Consider the following 17,206-nt stretch of genomic DNA (forward strand, 5'->3'; position numbering starts at 1 on the left):
TCCTCCGTCTCTCCCCTAATAGCTCCCTTGTTCCTGCTGGACAAAACTAGCCCTTTGTGGCCGCTCTCGGAGCACCATTAAAAACAGGAATAGGGAAATTGTAAACAGGAGGCATTTGGTTTACAGGCCAAGGCATACACCCGGCCTCAGTGGTCTGCTTCATGGTAAGCAGAGAAGCAGACCCTTGTTGCTAAAGGGATTAAGAGCTGAGGGATTTTCTGAGGCTCTGCAGGGGCACCCAGCCAGCCCGGAGTGGGGGGCTTTGTAAAGAGATACCTGCATTACATACCTACAGGCGGAAATGGCCTCGTAGCATTTATGCAATCGGGGTAACGGGATACCGTGTCACTGCGGCATGAAGAAACCCAGCGACACAGAGAGCCAGGACTCGGCCACGGCTCGTTTGGCTGTTTTAAACGGCCAATCGGGGAGCCGACAAGGGGCGCGTGCATTTTCCCCAAGGTGATTTGGTTACTGCGGCTGTAATTCCTGGCGCTGAGGGTAATCGGAATAATCTGCTGTGTCGTACGATGTGTGGGGGGGGGGAGCAGATTTGTAATCATGGTAATATTTAATATTAGTAATTATGGAAAGGGATGTTTTTAACAGAAAAGCTTAGCAGATTCAAAAAAATTACTGAGCAAACAATCTCAGAATTACGGTAATTATATTATCACATAAAGGGCATGAATGTAAAACACACATAGCAATGAAAAAATCAACATCACCTTCACAACGGAATGAAAATGTATTCCTTGGACGATGTGGCCCTTTTCAAGTATGGGATCTCGATATATCCGAATCATCACCAGGAATTGTCCGCGGAATGACATAAACATCGAGGTGTCACGGCTTCTCCATCTGGCCAGGGAACGTGGAAATCTGGGGGAAGATCACGAAATGGTGAAGATGGTGAAGACGTATCAAGAGGAACCACCTATCCGTGAAAACAGGAAGAGCGGCGATTTGGTCGCCAAGATTCCTCTTCATTCTGAGGATTATACAGGTGCCTCACTAGACTTATGGAAAATGGACTACGCTTGTACTGGGTGGGGGGGTTGATTTTAATGAAAATGAATGAGAGCTAATTAATGTATATTTATTTTGAGGGGCTAAAGGACATTTTAGGTAGCAACCGCCCCTCCAAAGCCAATCCAGCAACACTTCTGGGTTTATGGTTCTGGGGTGTATTTTAGGAATAGAATTGAACAGGACCTTTATACCATACATAAAACACATGTTTCCCAAGACAAGTCATTTAATTGCTGTACTGGCCTCATAGCACCATACCAGCTTCTGAGTGAGAGCCGAACTCCTTGATTTCAAAAACACCATCGTCTGTATGCAGTCGGCCCAGAGCGACTTTTGCGCTGTTGCCGTGTTACAGTACGTGAGAAACGTTAACGGGAGTTTCCGCAGGCAGGCGACGTGCTCGTCTGGGAGCTCCACAGCAGAGGCGCGCGGACGCGGCTTTTCATGAGCGCTATCAAATCGCTCTTTGACTGCTTTTTCCTCCCGTTTCATCTCGCCTTTTCTCCCCCCCCCCTCTGTAGGACTGAACTTTCCATCCTCTCGACGGCTTTGAACTCCGCAATGGCTCTTTGAAGGGAAGTCGTAAAGAGCCCTTTTATTCATCCCCCACGTCTCGAACGGGCCGTCGCTCGGCGCGTGCCAGCCCAGACTGGCGCGACGTCCCTCATGCGTCCCCAAAAGCAGGCCACTCCTTGTGACAGCATCGTTACGGAGACCTTCTTCTCAGACGATTAACAATCTCCCCCCACTCAGAATCACCATCAGCATCATCTTACCAGTAGTCCTTCTATCCTCTATGGTGCGACAAATAAATCACTTGATTTCTACAGGAGGGGAGGGAGAAAGAAAAAAAATCAGCCATTGGAATTCCAAGAATGCTAGACACGCTGCAGATAGCTGCAGAAGCCCAGCTATGCAACTGGAAACCTGAAGTGGTATTTATCGGCCATCTACATCTCTGTCGCGGCGCTCGGTTCCCCCACCAAATGCCTCCTTCCCATAATACTGAGCGGCGCACCCAGAAAAGCTGTCCTCACGGGTGCCTGAACAGGGCTGCATTTCTAGCATGTTTCTCTTCTGACCTGTTTCCTGGACTTTAAACATCCATGATGTACGACTTTCATCCAGCATGGGCTCCTGCCGTAGGCATTTCCAGGTCCTATTTATGGGGGCTTCAGCACTGTATTTTCACTGTATTTTTTGCCCCCCCCCCCGAAAAAAATTATTGTTCTAATTTCATTTTGTGATTTACAGAAAGGAGCATGAAAATCACCAAATCGGCACATTTACTGAGGGCCACTGGGGGTTAAATCCTACAATCGCTCCTGGTTCCTGCTATTTTATTTAAAGCAGATACCAGGCAGAGCTGGAAAAGAAGGTAACAGGTCAGAAAATCACCCGTTCAAGCCTGTCACATGACCCAGGGACCTTGAGCGAGTCCCCCATCTCTAGGGGCCCCACACGTAATTTTTATTATCACAAACCATACATCTGTGTCTAAATTGATTTTTTATCATTTCTGTTTATATTTCCCACTCAGAAAGTAATTAAGGCAATGGTTAAAATTATATATTCACTTGCTTTAACTTTTTAGCTACCTGCTAGGACCTGAAAGACAGCGGCCATTGATCAGGGAGACTTTCATTTCTGTTAGTAATATAATACCCTTCTGGTGCATTTTGCGGTCTGGCATGACTGGGGAGGAAGTCGCACCGGGCCCATTCACATCCACCCCGGAGAAGTGAGGACAAAATCAGCCTGATGGGAACAGGCACGCCTTCAGACGGCCCAGGTCCTGTAAGGAGAAAGGAGTGTCACAGGTTGATAAAGACTTTGTAGTTTTGGCATGCAGGGGGGGGGGGGGGTGCTTTTTGATGGGACACAAAGACAGCAGCCGCTGCGTGTTTTTTCAGGTGAACAAACTCACGGGCTTCCTGCTGGCTCTGCTCATTACCCCGGATCAAAGGTCTCGCGTCTTTGCGGCTCTGTCTCAACGGGTCACGTGACACTGAGCACTGGGTGCGGTAAGGCGTCCCAGCCACACACAGACCGATTCATCTCCCTTATCTGCTGTTGTAAACCTCCGTCGCACAGAAAGATGATCGGTGCCCAAAGCGGGCCGCCATGTCTGCACTGACCGGGCCAAAGCCCGTGACCGATTGCTGAATATCCTGGCAATGAGGTTAAAACCTAAGTTCATCATTATAGACGGTTTATCGCAGAAATAATTAATATGTCCTTAATATAACCATTCAAGGCAACAGCCATGATGGAGTCTGTTTGTTATTATATTAATATTTCTTAAAAAATAAAGAAGTTTCCATCCATCCATAAATCCATCCATCCGTCGTGGTAAACCATCTGAGGAGGCACAGTGCAGAAGACCAGCAACGCTCTAGATGGGATACCAGTCACAGACTCACACACAGGCAATTTAGAGACACTAGTTGACCTAAATTCTATGTTTCTTGACCGAGAGCGGAAATTATAATCCGCCCACGGATTCCAAGATAACAAGATGCTGATGCGCGGCTGGTTTGCGCAGGAAATGCGGCCCGTTTGCCACAAGAATGGGAAGTAACTGCGTTCGGCTGCGCGGTGTGCGTTCGGTGGCCTCGACCGCTTCGCTCCGTGTGTAATTTCGGCCGCGTAATTGTAGAGCAGCTTTGGATCGGTACCAGCCGGCCCGGCGACACAGGATAGGAGGTGGGCAAAGCTATCCCATATCCAGTGGGTGGAACCGGTCCGGGGAAGATAAACATAAACCCAGCTGCGCTCCCAGGCTGCCGACCCAGTCCAGACAGTCACGGGGAGAACACGGCGCTTCCAGAAACCGGGCCATTTGTACCACAGAGAAAGCGTATGATCGCACTCCCCTCACCTGCAGAGCCGGATGAACTATTCCCTCATTGATCTGGCTTGTTTTTTTGCACGTGATAAGTGTGCAGGGTCTTGCCCCTCTCTGGGACCCCTGGGGGGGGGGGGGGGGGGCATGCAGGAGGGGGCTGGATCGTCAGACACCTGCGCCGGAGTCCGTGGAGACAGAACACCCCACGGCCTTTTCCGCGTGGGGTCAAAGTTCACCCGGGGTCCCTCCTCCTCCTCCTCAAGAGGGGTCGGGGGGGGTCACGCTCTCTCCAGAGTCTCGACTTTCCCGCTTCCTTGTGGGAGCTGATCCGGAAATGTCCATCAAGGGGGTGGCCGCCTCCAGTATTCCCCAAGAGCCCCCCATCACGGAAACATGTGGCATCCCGTAAGAGGGGACTCTATACACACATGCTAATATCCAGGTCCTGCCTTTTAAACTGCATAATAAATACAGTCATGTGTTGTACGGAAGCCAAAGCATAATTTTAAATGAAAAACAACATGAAAATGTCAAGAAAATGAAATCTGATATCAAGCTGGAAAAAAGGCACCACTAGTTACAGTATACAGTTTAACCTGTAATTTGTTAAGAGATAAAATCTGTTTTCAAACCGGGCCTGAAATATATATTAAGGAAAGAGGTTTTTACGAAAGGAAATTCAACGTTTCTAAACATAGCTGATTAAACATTGATCTACAGGAGTATTTGAATTGGAAATAATCGCTCCCAGTGTTTGCTTTGGCTAATTACTCCTGGAGGGAGAGAATGAATATGTTTTCAGAAAGTGGAAGAGATACAATGAAATAACTGTGTGATTGTTTAACTTAAGGACCATAATACTCAGGAATGAAAATGGCCCAACTTCACTCACTTCCTGATAATCAATATTAAATTACTGTCGGCTTCTGGAAGTTCTTATTCTGTTATCTTATTCTTTTCTGGATTTAAGAAAACAATCTGCAACAGTCTCCTTTTACATGAACCTCAAATGAAGGGTAAAACCTTTATTATCAATTTCCTATTACCCAGCCCACATCTAGGAACATTAAAAAAAAAAGATTCTCTGACCACCGGGTTGGATACACCAGTGAAATACATTGAGCAGATCTGCATTTTTATGTCAAATCACACGTTTCCCCTCAGCACGAATCTGGCCCATATGTGGCACAGGTTACGGTGCACGTAGAGAGTTCCTGGCTATACACAGAAACACACACTTTTCCTTCACCTTTCCTCACCGCTGACTCCCCTCCCAGCTCAGAAAGCACACAAACACACCTTCTGACAAACTTTAAACCCCCCTCCCCTCTTTCTACACAACCAGGAAGTCAATATTTGAAGAGTTGGAGCTACTCTGCTCCCTGTTATAGATGCTTTTTTAAAAAAAAAAAACAAAAAAAAAACGGAGATTTCTGACCCTCGCCTTCTTATCAGTGTCCTGTTGCTGTATATTGCTGTTCAAAGTTTACCCCCAATAACACGCGACTGCCAAACCTCCAAACCTGTACTTTCACCGGCATGGCTTTCAGACTTAAAATAATACAGTTCAGCTCATCCATCGCGCCGCAGCACGGATGCGCAAAGGTGGGTATGGAGATGACGGCTGGTGTGTGGCGACCGACCCCCCCGTCACCGCTGTGAAAAGTCGGGTTAGAAAAGCCCCCCAGGGGAGCCAGAAATATCATCGGGACTGTAAAACCAAACAGATATAGCTGAAGCTGCTTCGCTCATCTTGCGTGATGCTTCCTGCCACGTGAGCCCGTGTTTTGCCAAGTGCTAATCCCATTTCCAGGTTCCAAGCCATGCAAAAACCTCGATAATGTACTTTGCACAGGAAGAACACTTTTTCTTATCAGGTCATCGAAATTTTGATACTGATTTAAGATTCCTGCATATCTCCATGCATCCATCTTATCCAGTTCAGGATCACAGACAAATTAGATTTAGCCCTTTATAACCGCATGAATCGTTAGCATCGCGGTTTTTAGATTATTAATCGCTTCATTTAGGCCCCGGAAAAAGATGTTTGTATAGATATATGGGTCTCATATGTTCAAAATCATATGAAATAAACTTTTTTTTGGCAGGACGTGTAGGCCTATGTATTACAGATAGCCTATCAATATTGCGAAAAGGAAAAAATGTGTATTCTATCGAACCGAATTTGGAAATAAATTAATACAAAGCCTTTTTAATAACAAAGAGAATTATGCCACTTGCATAGGCCTATCAGGTGAATAATTTTCTATATGAAATCAGGTATAAAGCGTTTAGATTTTTTTTTTACTTAAAAGCTCTGTATTCACACGGCGCAGAGATAAATAGCGAAGCCTGTTCTTTAAAGCGAGCTGTACAGGTTTATCACGTTGTCGACGCTAAAGGCTAAGGAAGTTCACTGCTTATGTCACCTTCTTATGTTTATTTCTACTCAGGAAAACGTTTTAAAATAAGCATGCGGCTGCCTTCATATAACGACGGCTAACCTTTGACAGACGGTCGGGCTGGGAGCAGCAAATGGGGGGAGGGCAGGTATTCGGAAGGTAAAAGGGAAATTTACAGTCATTTCCTCTCGTGGTTTTGTTACAGATCGTTACGACATCCTGTCCTTTTGTACGGCTAAACTCTGCCTTTTTTCTGCCGCGCTATAAATGAGATTTAAGGTCAGAGGCGGATAAAAGCCAGTTTTATTAAATAGACCCGATGCATGGCCAGGTATGTGCAAATACAATGTCTAGCATAAAAAGAAAGCCAGCTCACACGCGCATGCGGGGGCTTTTCATACTGTCATTTCATGGACTGAATATGAAAGAGAAGTATGAAAACCCTGGAATGACATAAGGTGTACTGTGTCTGTGAAATGCAACGTTTGATATATGGAACATAATTAAAAATGCATCAGTGTTTTACCTGCATATTGTGTGTCTTATGCGATTAAACAATACAGCAGAAGTATTTTCCATTCGTGGAAATGGCACCAGTTACGCAATCGCGTGCCCAAAAGATGAAAGGTAATCGATAATTGCGGCGTTTTTGCTGTCGTGGTGAGACACCCAGCGCCGCTTTGCCCGTCGCCCTTATGTAACAGAAACTCAACTCTGCACTGCGTCTTTCCCACATTTCTGTCTGCTCTGCATAACGCGTCGCAAGCGAACATAACACGCATGCATCTATAAGCAGCGATTTAATCAACTTATTGTACACTATTATATGTGATATATCACATCTAACGTAACTGTATTTTAAATATAATACATATAAGCATATATACACAGATTTATAATAAAGGCAGGACGCGAATGTGTTCCTTTTGTCAAAAAGGACAATAGGTATTCGAAAAAAAAAAAAATATAATCGTTTAGCAACAATGACATGTAACAATGAAACGTAACAATGACACAAAAGAACGCCCGTGTGTTTTTCTCCTGAAGTTCTGGTTAAAACGTATTTTTATTGCAGGTTTTTATACTGTGTATAAGAACGCTAACATGGCATTACATACCCGAAAATTAGCACAGAAGCCCAGGCCAAACGGCCCCACTCGGGATAAATGAATGAGTGAATACATAAATAAATAAATAAATAAATAAATAGCGTGGCGTGAAGTACATTGCCGCCCCTTTCATGTAATCCTCTCTGACATCGCCCCAGTGACAGAAAGCTCCCAGTTCCTCCATTCACGGGATCCGGGTATCATGCTTGCGCAATGCAATTAGGCGTCCTCCCATTCATAAAGTGCAGCCCCCGCACTTGCGCGCTAAAGCAGCTATGCCCTCCCATTCACAAAAAAAGAGAAGAGAGGGAAAGAGAAAAAAACTGTCAGAGCATCTGCGCAGTACGTCTCTCACCCTCCCATTCATAAAAAAGCCATTTTCCCAAGCAGTTGCAACATCGCATCAAAACGCCTGTGTTCTGACTGCAGTGCAGCTCGCGGGTTTGCGTTTGGCTTTAAGTGGAAATGTAATCTGGAATATACTGGCAACCGTACACATAAGATAAGGACATGGGCTGTTTTTCAGTACAAGTAAGTGGTTTCCCTTGTAAATAGACAATTAGAGATTTGCAGTATTACGCTTAACTGGGATTAATCATATTTATTCAACAAAATGCTATCCTAAATGTTTATTTCATGTATAAGAGCGTGTATACATTTAACTGTCCAAAGCCAGTGTTTTTTCCAGCCTGCTGTTCCTGTCCTCGCACATTTTTTTGATCCGAATTTATCCATAGATTGTACCGTAACGAGGTTGTCTGAGTGAACTGAATAAATACGGCTGAATAAAGCAGTGACATTTCTACACTGGGGTGCCGTTTCGGATGGTACAGCTTGTACATTTCACTAGTGAAATTACTGAAGGCACGAGGAAGATTATATTATATTCAGAATTCGCTAGATAAACCGATGTGCTTGTATTTATTGAAGACAGCCTCTGCAGCGTTTGCATTGGTTTTCTGATTTCCAAGGGTCAAGTGGCGTTTTCCCGGCTGTATGAATACTTCAGGTTTTACATACGCGATGTAATATATACGATTTTCCTTAATTCAGTGGGTTCGATTGAAACGCACCTAGCACGCTGAGCTGCCGTCGTCGGCGATTCGTACAGTCATGAGCGGACATAATAAATTATTTTTTTAAATGCTCATGAACTCGTAACAGTGTGACTAATAAGAGATCTGATCCAGTAATCCTTTAATCTGAAAACGTGCGCAGTTGAATCGTACCCGATGAAAGTAACGTAGCCTGTACCATGGCTGATGAAATACGTGCAGTATGTCACTTTGCTTTAGTCTTTACCTCGTATATATTTAGCTTATATGTTCTTGCATAGTGTTTAAACAGTCTTTTACGGAGAATTTAATATTCAACGGGAGTGCAAATACTTTTGAAGTCTACTCGGGGCCAAATACTGACTATATACAGTATAGATATGCGTGCTGTGAAGTCAAGATGAAAAATGCATTGGGAAGGAAATATTCCACCTGAAAAATGACAATTTAATGTAGGATATATACTACAGCACGTCTGTGTGTACGATATAAAACAAAATGTAGAAGTCTTACGTTTTTGTTATTTTTATAAGTATGCAATCAATTATTTATGGGATAAATCAATCCCACAGTTAAGGAAGTGTTAATTTTTCTACTTCTGGTTAAAGCCTGAGCTCAGATTTGATTTTAGAACTACATATACATTTTTAAATGTGATATATTGTTAATTTTTGAAAGTATTATGTAGCCTAGAATGGCTACACTGGCTTTGTTTGGCATGTAACTTGGAATGAAATAGCTTAGAATGTGATTTTTGTTTTGACGTGTGATGCCTCTTAGGCTAAGAGCTTCTGCCAGATGAATAAACGTAGCTGTAATATGTAACTATGCATTTAGTGCTGTACACAACAGTATCACTCGCAGACACGCTTTCTGCTGCTTTGTCCCGGATGGCATATGTAGTAGTGTTTGGAGTTACAGCGCTGAGCGTGACCGCGTGTGTTATTTATCCGCAGAACCGCTAGATGTGAACCCCCCCACCCCCCCCACCCCCCGGTGCCTGAAGGACAAAGGCGTACCAATGGAGTCTAGACTCTCCCACCACATTCCAGGGGTCTCCGCCTCCATCATGGTGCAGCCCTTCCTGGACGCTCACGTCCCCTACGGGCGGATGCCGCCGTCTCTGGTCGTCTTCCCCATCGACCAGATGAAGTCCTCCCACGTGGAGAACGACTACATCGATAGCCCCGCCGTGGTGCTGCAGCCTCCGGCCAGCCAGAAGGCCACCAGGGGGCTCCACGAAGCCCCCGTCGGGGGCTCCCAGCTCGCCAGGAGTCAGTCGCAGGACGTCACGCACCCCTGGATCAATGTCGGCGGCCGGCCCAGCTCTATCAGCAGCAGCAGTAGCGCGTCCTCGGACCAGCGGCTACTGGACCACAGTGCGCCCAACCCCGTGTTGGAGGCAAGCCCGGGCATGCTCAGGACCCCTGGCATCCAGCCCAATGCAGTCTGCTCCAAGCCCGTGGACTCAAAGGGCCTGTCAGTCCCGCCAGAAGGGCGGCGACACTTGCTACTGTGCGAGTCGTGCGGTAAGTGCCGGTGCACAGAGTGCACACTTCCCCGGACGCTGCCGTCCTGCTGGGTTTGCAACCAGGAGTGCCTCTGCTCGGCGCAGAGCCTGGTAGACTGTGCCACCTGCATGTGCCTCGTCAAGGGCGTCTTCTACCACTGCACCGACGACGAGGACGAGGAAGGCTCCTGCGCCGAGCGGCCCTGCTCCTGCAGCCCCTCGAACTGCTGCGGCCGCTGGTCCTTCATGGGCTGCGTCTCACTGGTGCTGCCCTGCCTGCTCTGTTATCTGCCGGCCCTGGGCTGCATCAAGATGTCCCAGAGGTGCTACGACGGGGCCCGGCGTCCTGGGTGCCGCTGCAAGGCCAACCAGGTCCGAAAGGCTGGGGAGGGGAAGGCTGGGGTGCTGGGGATACAGGCTTCTTGATACCCCCCCCCCCACGCCACGAATCAGGCACATCTGTGGTCACCCCCTAAGGACCCGAGAGGAACTGTGCTGTGCTGGTGGACTTTCAAAAAAACATGGTACTTACAAAGGGTTAATTTGCGATCGCCTCGTTACCGTGGCAACGTGCCACACCTCGCAGATGGACTGGTGGAAGGCAGAGGTGGATTTTGGCACAAGTTGAGTGTTGGGTGTCTTTTTTTTGTGTCTTCAAAGCTGTCTGACGTTCAACACCTCGACCCCCGCTGCAGACCCGTCCCCCCCCCCCCCCTCCCGACTCCCCCATCGGTCTCCCACACTCCAGCGAAACAAAATGTTATTTCTTAAAAATAAGTCTTTGACACTTCTATTCAATGTTGAGCAATAGATTTCCATTAGCTAAAAATAGATTGGTGACTTTTTGTGTGAATGATGAAATGGAAATCCGTTCTGCTTTGTTGATTGGCACCGGCCAAAGTGATGTAGAGGAAGAACACAACTCACTGATTGGCTGGCCCCGCCCACTTTCCCCTTACAGCCGCCTACTCTGCGGCTAGAGTCATCATCAAAAAACATACATCAGCAAAGAACCAAATTGTGTTCAAACATTTTTAATTACCCATCAAACTGACCCATTTACAATCTCGACCAAGAACCAGGAGAAGGGAGGGTTGCAAGGTTTTGAAAGGCTAGAATATTTTAGACAATAAGAAAATTTGTCTTAAATTAAAGTATCCGTCTTTAAAGCTCGTCTAGTTTGCTCCCTGTTACAGGCAGTGAGTCATAAAAAAGCTCTTTAGCATAAAAAGTTCTTTAGTTTGAATTTGTCGTAAAATTTGATTGTTTAGTCATAGTTGTGAGTTTAATTCAGAGAAGTTCTCTTCCTGTGTTCAGGGTGTAATCCCCCCCCCCCCCCCAGTGGGGCAAATTTACCCCTCTGTGAGTGGTGGAGGCCTGCTCAGATAGAGGGACTGTTTTCCCAGACAACTAGCCAATATTTCGAGCCTCATTTAAAGGAAAGGGTGTGTTTTAAAGGGGTTTTGAACCCGACGTCTTGCACACCCAATAACAAGCTATGTAGAGCTAATCACAAGTAGAGGCGTAGTGTTATTAAGTAGAGAGGTGAGGCATGGGCTACGTTATCACGCTCCATCCTCCATGTTCGCTATATGCCATCTCCACCGAGCGTAATCTAATGTGCTGCTACTCAGCTGTGTCCCTGTTATGAAGAGGCATATTTTATTGTAAATATCAATCCTTTCTTCCAGAAGGTTTTTTTTTCAGTGAATTGTAAATGCTACAGCTTTAGCCAAAGGATTGTAATACGTCAGTCTTTTTTTCTGAGGTTTCTCCGAGGGATCTTTTTATTTTCGTGCACTTGACAATTCGGTCGGATGGCAAATGCTCTTAAAGGTACAGTGTCCTTTTTTTTTTTTTTCGCCCGGTGGAGTACCGGCAAAGAGATACTGTGTTTCCGTATCTCCCCCCCTCCCCTAAGGGGGCTCCCGAGTTATGCTGACGTTTCTACTAGTGTACCATGCACAGAGTGAAAGACGTGCAATTATGCCGGAGGATGGGGAGGCGGAGTGGGAGCTCTGGTCTTTGTCTTGAATGTACGAGGCAATATTCTTTTCAAGTAGCTCTTTGCAATTCAACCATAGGGTGGATGCCAAAGCCGTGAGAATGAGGCCCGACTACCTAGCGAGAAATAGAAGTGTCAACTCGTCGCCATCTCTTAGCGTAAGAAGAAAATATCTATGCAGGTGTGCGTTTGTGTACAGTTTCGAGGGCCCTGTGTTCTTAACCTGTCAGCAGTAGTGAAAACGTACTGTAAAATTGCATGGTACACTATAATTACAGTACAGAAATATTTTTGGCGAGGTTGAGAGCCGGACAGGGGAGGGGAAGAGAAAGCAGACTAGTCTATCACAAATAGTACTTGCTTTAGAGAAGTGCGCTGGGCAATAAAAATACCTCTTTGTGTGTGTTGTTCATGCCTCATTACCTCGAGAGAGGCAAGACTAATTCCTGCTTCCTCTGCACCTCTGAAACCATAGATTTGCTGCACAAACACAAGTTTAGACCAACTATATATATATATATATATATATATATATATATATATATATATATATATATATATATATATATATATATATATATATTCAGTGCCACGCATTTTTCCACAGTAGTCTAACAGATACCGCCAGCTTGACTGACAGCGTACAGCTGCGTCGTGCAGATCCGTCTCAGCCGGGTACTATGGAGCCTCTGACCAGTTTCTCTCCCCCACCATTTCCATGGCTCTCCTTCTTCCTCCCCGCGGGGGGGGGGGGGGGGGAAACACCCGTAGCCGCGAATCCCGTCTCCCGGTCCACGTCCACTTTCCGTTCCCGTCACTGAGATACCGTTCGGCTTTCCGTTCACGCGCTCCTGCCCCGCTCGCGATGCTGTGACTGATCATCCTCGTGGTACCTCGGAGCTCATCAGATTTCTCTCGATATTTGCTCAAAAATGTATGCCCTTCTGAACTGCTTGTACCATCGTTTCACATTTCTCGCCTTTGCGGATTAAATGTAAAAAAAAAAGCTATATGCTTTTTTGTTTCAACACATATGAAAGCTTCCATTTATAGATATATTTATTTTGAAGTTGTATTTTATATAGTATTTATTTTAGATGGCTACTTTTGTCGTTTTGTGAAGAAAAGTTTAAAAGCTTATGTCAAAAGGAATGTACCTTGAAAATTAGAAATATATATTGTTAAATATGAAGGTTGATGTGTCGGTCTCTTATTTTATTAACGTAAGGTACCCGCACACACACACACAGAAATATTAGCTTTTTTTTTCGAAAAGTTTACAGCAGATTGTGGTATTAATTAACATTCGTATACGAAAAACTACGAACAAAGGATACACCAGCTTGTTTGGGACACTCTTGCGTGCAGTGCCAATTAACTTATTAGACGACATAGGCGGCCGCCTAGGGCGTCATCTTCTGTGGGGGCGCTGATCTAGCAAGCCAAGTCTCAGATGGGGGGCACCAGCAGAGCAGCTTGCCTAGGCCACCACGTGAGTTTACTGACTAAACCGTGTCTGCACGGTATCTGTGACAAGGCACATATATCAAAGAAGTTGCATATCCATAGTACATATATCGCTTATTATTATTAATAACAATTATTATTATTATTATTATTATTAATATAATTCTTATTATCATTGTTAATAGTAATAATAATAATACCAATCTACACCTGCCCATTTCTGAGATCTGCCACTTGGCCATAGTCCATCCTTCTTATCTCAGCAGGTCTTGACAAAGTGGATGCTGTCAGCTTATATCTCTGTCATCTTAAGTGCAGCTGCTGAGTAACGAATGGGACCCTGGTGCCCTGACGGTACATGGGAATCGCTCCGTAATTACTGGCCACAGTGCCGTAGGATGTGTACCATGTGACAGGGTTAGGTGAGGTCTTTAGGGTAAATGTACTGGAGGGTCATAGTGAAGCTGAAGCCGACCCCAGCGAGCACAGGGCACAAGGAAGTGGATGGATGGATGGATGGATGGGTTGATTCATTGATGATGGATGGATGGATAGATTTATGGATAGTTGGATGGATAGTTTTATTGATAGATGGATTTATTGATGGATGATGGATTTATGGATAGAGGGACGGAGTTATGGATGAATGGATGGATCTTGCGGCTCTTGCAGCCGAAACATTCCCCATCTTCACTCAGCAGGCTTTCCGTTTCTTCACTTGAAAGTGGAACGTTTGCTGGTTTTCAAAATTACACATAATTATGTTTCTCCTGCCATCTCATCTTCGGCTGACTGCTGTTATCTTCGCATAAACCTCTGGTGAACCGCATTCCTTCCACACCAGCCAGAGGGCTTGACCTGAGTTTTTTTTTTTTAGAGGGAAAAAACACAGAGATAAAACTTGCATAATAATTTTGAAATTTCCTGCCTTGAAATTTCTCAGAAGCCGCGGAACCTCCGGTTCTCCGTAACTGGATCGTCCTCCACCCAATCAAAGCGGAACATCAGCTATCGGCCCGTCTTAAGGGAGGGGGGGGGGGTGGCCTTGAATCAAATAAGCTCAATTCTGTCCAGAAATAAAACAACATGACACCGGGGGCTGCATCCAAAATCATAACTTCCCCCTCCCCAGGAAGGAAGAGAGAGGAAATGTATGAATGTGAGACAGAGAACAGGGAGAGTGGGTGTGTAGGACTGAATTGTTTTATGTCACACTTAAGAACATTCCAGCAACAGAAAAAAATCCCCCTCCCATTTCCCAACACGAACCCACCTGCCCTTCACCCCCCCCCCAACCCCCCCCACAGGCGAGACAGAGCTTTGTATCCATCTGTACCCGCACACCAGGAGTTGAGTGAGCCGGTGAGCTCATTTCCTTCCCAGGTGAGTGGGGGGGGGGACTTCCACGGTTGCCTGGGGCGCCGGGCCAGCCCGCTGGCACAGGTGAGGTCTGGGGAGATTTCGTCTGATCACCGGCCCATCTCTCAGCGCCCCCCCCCCCGGCTCCCTTATCCCTGAAGCCGCTTCCGGTCCCTCTGGTTCCTGCGAGACGCTGTGCAAGAACCAGCAGCTCAGCAAAGCCCAACCGCATGGCCTGGATCTGTGTCAAAATCCACCAGTCCGGTTGGAGGTCAGCTCATATGGGGCAGATGGCAGGAAAAGACAAGCTGAAAGGGGGGCTGGGGGGTCAGGGGGGCAGGGTCTGGGAGCCCATGAAAGCATATCATACTGACTCCCCAACCCAGACCAATTCAATTATGTTCCATATTTTTGCAGGCCTCTATCATCCTAACCTTCCTCACTTTGCAGAACCCCTGGGGGGGGGGGGGGGGGTCTGTTCACAGTGTACTCCGTGGCATCAGACATATCACTAGCCCCCCTAAGATGTTCTTTAGTCCCCCCCCCCCCAAAAAAAATAAGTATACAATAGTTAGTTGTAATGGTGTGTTCTTCTAAATTTTCATTATGCTTAACATGACAATCTGACCCTTAACTTCCAAAATGATCACTGCAGACCATACAGTTACCTTGGCATGGTACGTGAACATGGACATTTCTCTTTTCATTTACTCCAATATGAAGACAGGACACAGAACACGAAGACAGAACATGGTCAGTGCTGTGAGATTCCCAGAATGACATGTTGGAATCAATAGTCCCTCTGTCAGTTCAAAGTTCTTCAAAGTTCAAAGCTCTCTGTTGCCAAAGTAGGACTGATATTTGGAAGGGAGATCCACAGAAGGCCCTACACCGTAGACAGCTTTTCCACTAGACAAAACACATAAAGTTTGGAGGCCATCGATTTCTGGTGGTGGTCCATCATCCAGTCAGGCTGTGGTGGAAGTAGTTGTCCGGAAGGAAAATGGAAATGGGTGCGGAAATCTAGGCATCTTCAGGATAGCTGATGAGGAACACAGAGCTGAGGGGAGGGGGGGGAGATAGGAGGGGTACGTGTGCAAACATACACAGAACATCCACATCTCCATGGAAGCCTTGACCCATGTGATGAGCATCAGAGCTAAGGAAGCTAGTGAAATGCTCTGCAGACTGAGGAGATGATGAAAGGACCAGTCATAGAGGTATCAGATTAAGATAAGAAGGTGTGACCGGCAGATAGCTGAGGAGATCCCGAAGTTCGAGATGGAGAAAGAAGAATCTAGCAGATGGAAGTGTGTTGGAACGTCAGGGTGAGGCATACGGCTAGGAGAACTCAACATAGGAGAGCTCAACAAAGGTCAAAGGTCAGGGGCCTGTTCGCTTTATGAGCTGTAGAGAAATGTGAGGCGTGAAATGGAAGAAACAGAGAAGGAGGATCAAGCTTGGTGACACTGTGGTTTGGATTCCGTCAAGAGAAGCTCTGGAATGCCAGTCCTTGGTAAATCCTAATAACCCTTTGGTCTGAATTCTGACGCATTGTGTCCCGAATTAACTGAAATGGTATCCAACCAGTACTACAAGTTAACCCATAGCCGCTATCCGTAGGTGTTATATATATATATATATATATATATATATATATATATATATATATATATATATATATATATATATATATATATATATATATATATATGACAGCAGCATCAGAACCTCAATCGAGAAATATCGAGAATCTAGGGAATTGTTCACGACTCATGAATGAATCAACGTTACATTTATATAGGACTTTTTGAGAAACCCAAAGCGCTTTAGGGAACCAATGGTGGCCCATCGCATGTGAAGAGAGGGGTTAAGGGCTTGTGCACAGGCTACCAGGGGGGCTAACGGGCCTGGGGGGTCACGTCGGAGAAGGCTGATTAACAGTGCCAAAGGCCACCGTCTGGCGGGGGGGGGGGGGGGGGTGCCTGGCATAGCAGCCTGGATTGACCCCACCCTGGTTCCTCCTGCTCCCTCGGGGCAATTTCCTGGAGGGCAAAACAAGGAAGAACAAACAGCATACGCTGGGAGCAGACTCAGGTGGGGGTGGGTGTAAATAGGCCATATAAACACTCTGACTCAGGTGACTGCATGTGCGTTATGTATTTCCAACACGCTGGACTTCCTCTCTGACATCCCACAGTTTGACACCCACGTCCATGTGAGTCTAAGGCGACGAATCTGATTGGTAGACTTCTGGGTGTGTGGATGTTTTTTATTACCCAATTTCTTTTTATTACTTTAAAATTATTATTCTGTACCTTTACTGGCATGATTATTTGTCTTTTCTGCCTATTAAAATGTACAGCTGGATATTTTTAACTGAACATGTTGGGGTAGTTATCGGTCTGTTTTCTTCTCA

General features: G+C 46.0%; 1 protein-coding gene and 1 long non-coding RNA gene across 4 annotated transcripts; one reads left to right on the forward strand and one right to left on the reverse strand.

Annotated features, from left to right (window-relative positions):
- Positions 1 to 6,468, reverse strand: LOC111857462 (uncharacterized). Of its 3 annotated transcripts, none has more exons than XR_011985383.1 (4): positions 6,385 to 6,468; positions 2,698 to 2,827; positions 1,809 to 1,856; positions 1 to 882 (listed from the first exon to the last, which is right to left on the reverse strand). It is a non-coding gene; the product is annotated as an uncharacterized lncRNA (long non-coding RNA). The 3 variants fall into 3 exon arrangements; XR_011985382.1 differs by having other exon boundaries at positions 2,631 to 2,827; XR_002841363.2 differs by lacking the exon at positions 6,385 to 6,468 and having other exon boundaries at positions 2,631 to 3,257.
- Positions 6,469 to 7,772: 1,304 nt separating this feature from the next.
- spry4 (sprouty homolog 4 (Drosophila)) lies at positions 7,773 to 13,153 on the forward strand. The gene is made up of 2 exons (XM_023838318.2): positions 7,773 to 7,922; positions 9,403 to 13,153. The coding sequence occupies exon 2, from the start codon at positions 9,468 to 9,470 to the stop codon at positions 10,380 to 10,382; it is 915 nt and encodes a 304-aa protein (XP_023694086.1). The 5' UTR covers positions 7,773 to 7,922; positions 9,403 to 9,467; the 3' UTR covers positions 10,383 to 13,153.
- Positions 13,154 to 17,206: the final 4,053 nt, after the last annotated feature.

This window comes from Paramormyrops kingsleyae, chromosome 24, assembly GCF_048594095.1.
Source record: "Paramormyrops kingsleyae isolate MSU_618 chromosome 24, PKINGS_0.4, whole genome shotgun sequence".
Taxonomy (NCBI): Eukaryota; Metazoa; Chordata; class Actinopteri; order Osteoglossiformes; family Mormyridae; genus Paramormyrops; species Paramormyrops kingsleyae.

Bases quoted from the DNA above. Each gene is read 5' to 3' on its own strand.
- spry4 (XM_023838318.2), top strand. From the start codon at position 9,468: ATGGAGTCTAGACTCTCCCACCACATTCCAGGGGTCTCCGCCTCCATC.